At 52.3% G+C, this 1,487-nt stretch overlaps 1 protein-coding gene across 1 annotated transcript; it reads right to left on the bottom strand.

Annotated features, from left to right (window-relative positions):
- Positions 1–627: 627 nt before the first annotated feature.
- Positions 628–1,066, bottom strand: LOC124685854 (auxin-responsive protein SAUR71-like). Its single transcript, XM_047219882.1, has one exon. The coding sequence runs from the start codon at positions 982–984 to the stop codon at positions 628–630; it is 357 nt and encodes a 118-aa protein (XP_047075838.1). The 5' UTR covers positions 985–1,066.
- Between the last annotated feature and the right edge of the window lie 421 nt (positions 1,067–1,487).

Below are 1,487 nucleotides of genomic sequence, written 5' to 3' on the forward strand. Positions count from 1 at the left end.
ACCGGCTTTTTACATCAGTTAACTCACGCCATCCCAAAATGCAATGCAATGAAGTGCAACCACAATTCAACGTTTAAAAAGCGACAGGTCGGCATGCTCCGTAAAATTTAAGTGAAATTCCTGCGTTTCATTTCGAACGGATCTGAGCCAGTACTCTGATGACAACTGAAATTCAACAGAGACAAGATGAGGAATGTCGCAACTCGCAACAATTTGTAGAAAACTAAAAAGTTGCTATTACCCCAGTAACAATATAGCATCCTGGAACCAGCCACAGGATTACATGTATGGTTAACACTGAAGAATACCTCAAAATGCCTAGGAGGACAAACACACTCTCAAACTACCTCATCCTCATACTCGCACATGACACTGAAATTCCTAGAACTAGAAGGGGTGAAAAAGGTACGCCTATTAGTTCTGTTCTTCCATTCAGCTCAAGCTTGCAGTAAGAAAAAAGTTACTGTAGTACAAAGCTGGAGGGAGGAAACGCCGAAATTTCCATCCTATCTTCACTCCAGCGCCTGGCCTGCCTCTGTATGTACATGGAAATTCTGCCCAGTGGTCAGACGGGGAACGAAGGGTAGAATCTCCAGCAGCAGGCCAAGAAGGGCGGAGCGGAGGGGCCTAGCACTCGACGGCGGAGGGGTCGGAGGAGAGGCGGACGAGGAGGCGGCGGAAGTCGGCGACGGGGCAGGGGATGCGGAGCGCGCCGGGGTGGCCGTACCCGTACTCCTGGGCGGCGCGCGTGAGAAGCGCGGCGAAGGCCGGCCGGCCCAGCAGGTCGGCGCGCACGGCGAACCGCTCCACGGGCCCGCCCTCCTCGCCGACGCACACCGGCACGTGCCCCTGCGGCACCCGCGCGCGGCCGGTCGGAGGCGCCTGCTTCGGCGACCGGAGCTGGCGGTAGGCCGCCACGGCTGAGGCGGTGGAGGAGGAGTCTGCCGCGGCGACGAGGGAGAACCGTCTGAAGATGCGCTTCATGGTGGCGCTGTGGAGATGGAGGCGGCGGGAAGGAGAGGAAAGATGGGTTCTTGGGCGTCGGCGAGCCGGAGAGGGGCAGAGAGCAAAGGTCAAGGCGTTTGGGTGGAACTGGTGCGCTCCTCCCTGCTTTATAAGGTAGGGGGCTAGTGCTCGTTGCCATTATTTTCTGCCATTTTTTTGTTTCTTGTTAAACGGAAAGCAGCCGGCTGAATCAACCAGCGTTTTCACCGTCCGATCGGTTATGAAAACAAACCTGGTACGCCCGATCATCACAACAAAAAAATCTCTAGATCAACATGTATTGTGTGTTTGTCACGTCGTGTGCAGCATTTTTCCCGTGGTTTGTAAATCTTGCGATTTTTTTTGTAACAATTTAAACGTACCAATATGGGAAAAAATTACTTATATAAAAATTTACATTTAATTGCAGGCTTGTAGCAAACGTGGTAAAATGTGTCACTTTTGCCAATAAACCAAACCAACTCATTCAACAAAAAGTGCAC

Source organism: Lolium rigidum, chromosome 2, assembly GCF_022539505.1.
Source record: "Lolium rigidum isolate FL_2022 chromosome 2, APGP_CSIRO_Lrig_0.1, whole genome shotgun sequence".
Taxonomy (NCBI): Eukaryota; Viridiplantae; Streptophyta; class Magnoliopsida; order Poales; family Poaceae; genus Lolium; species Lolium rigidum.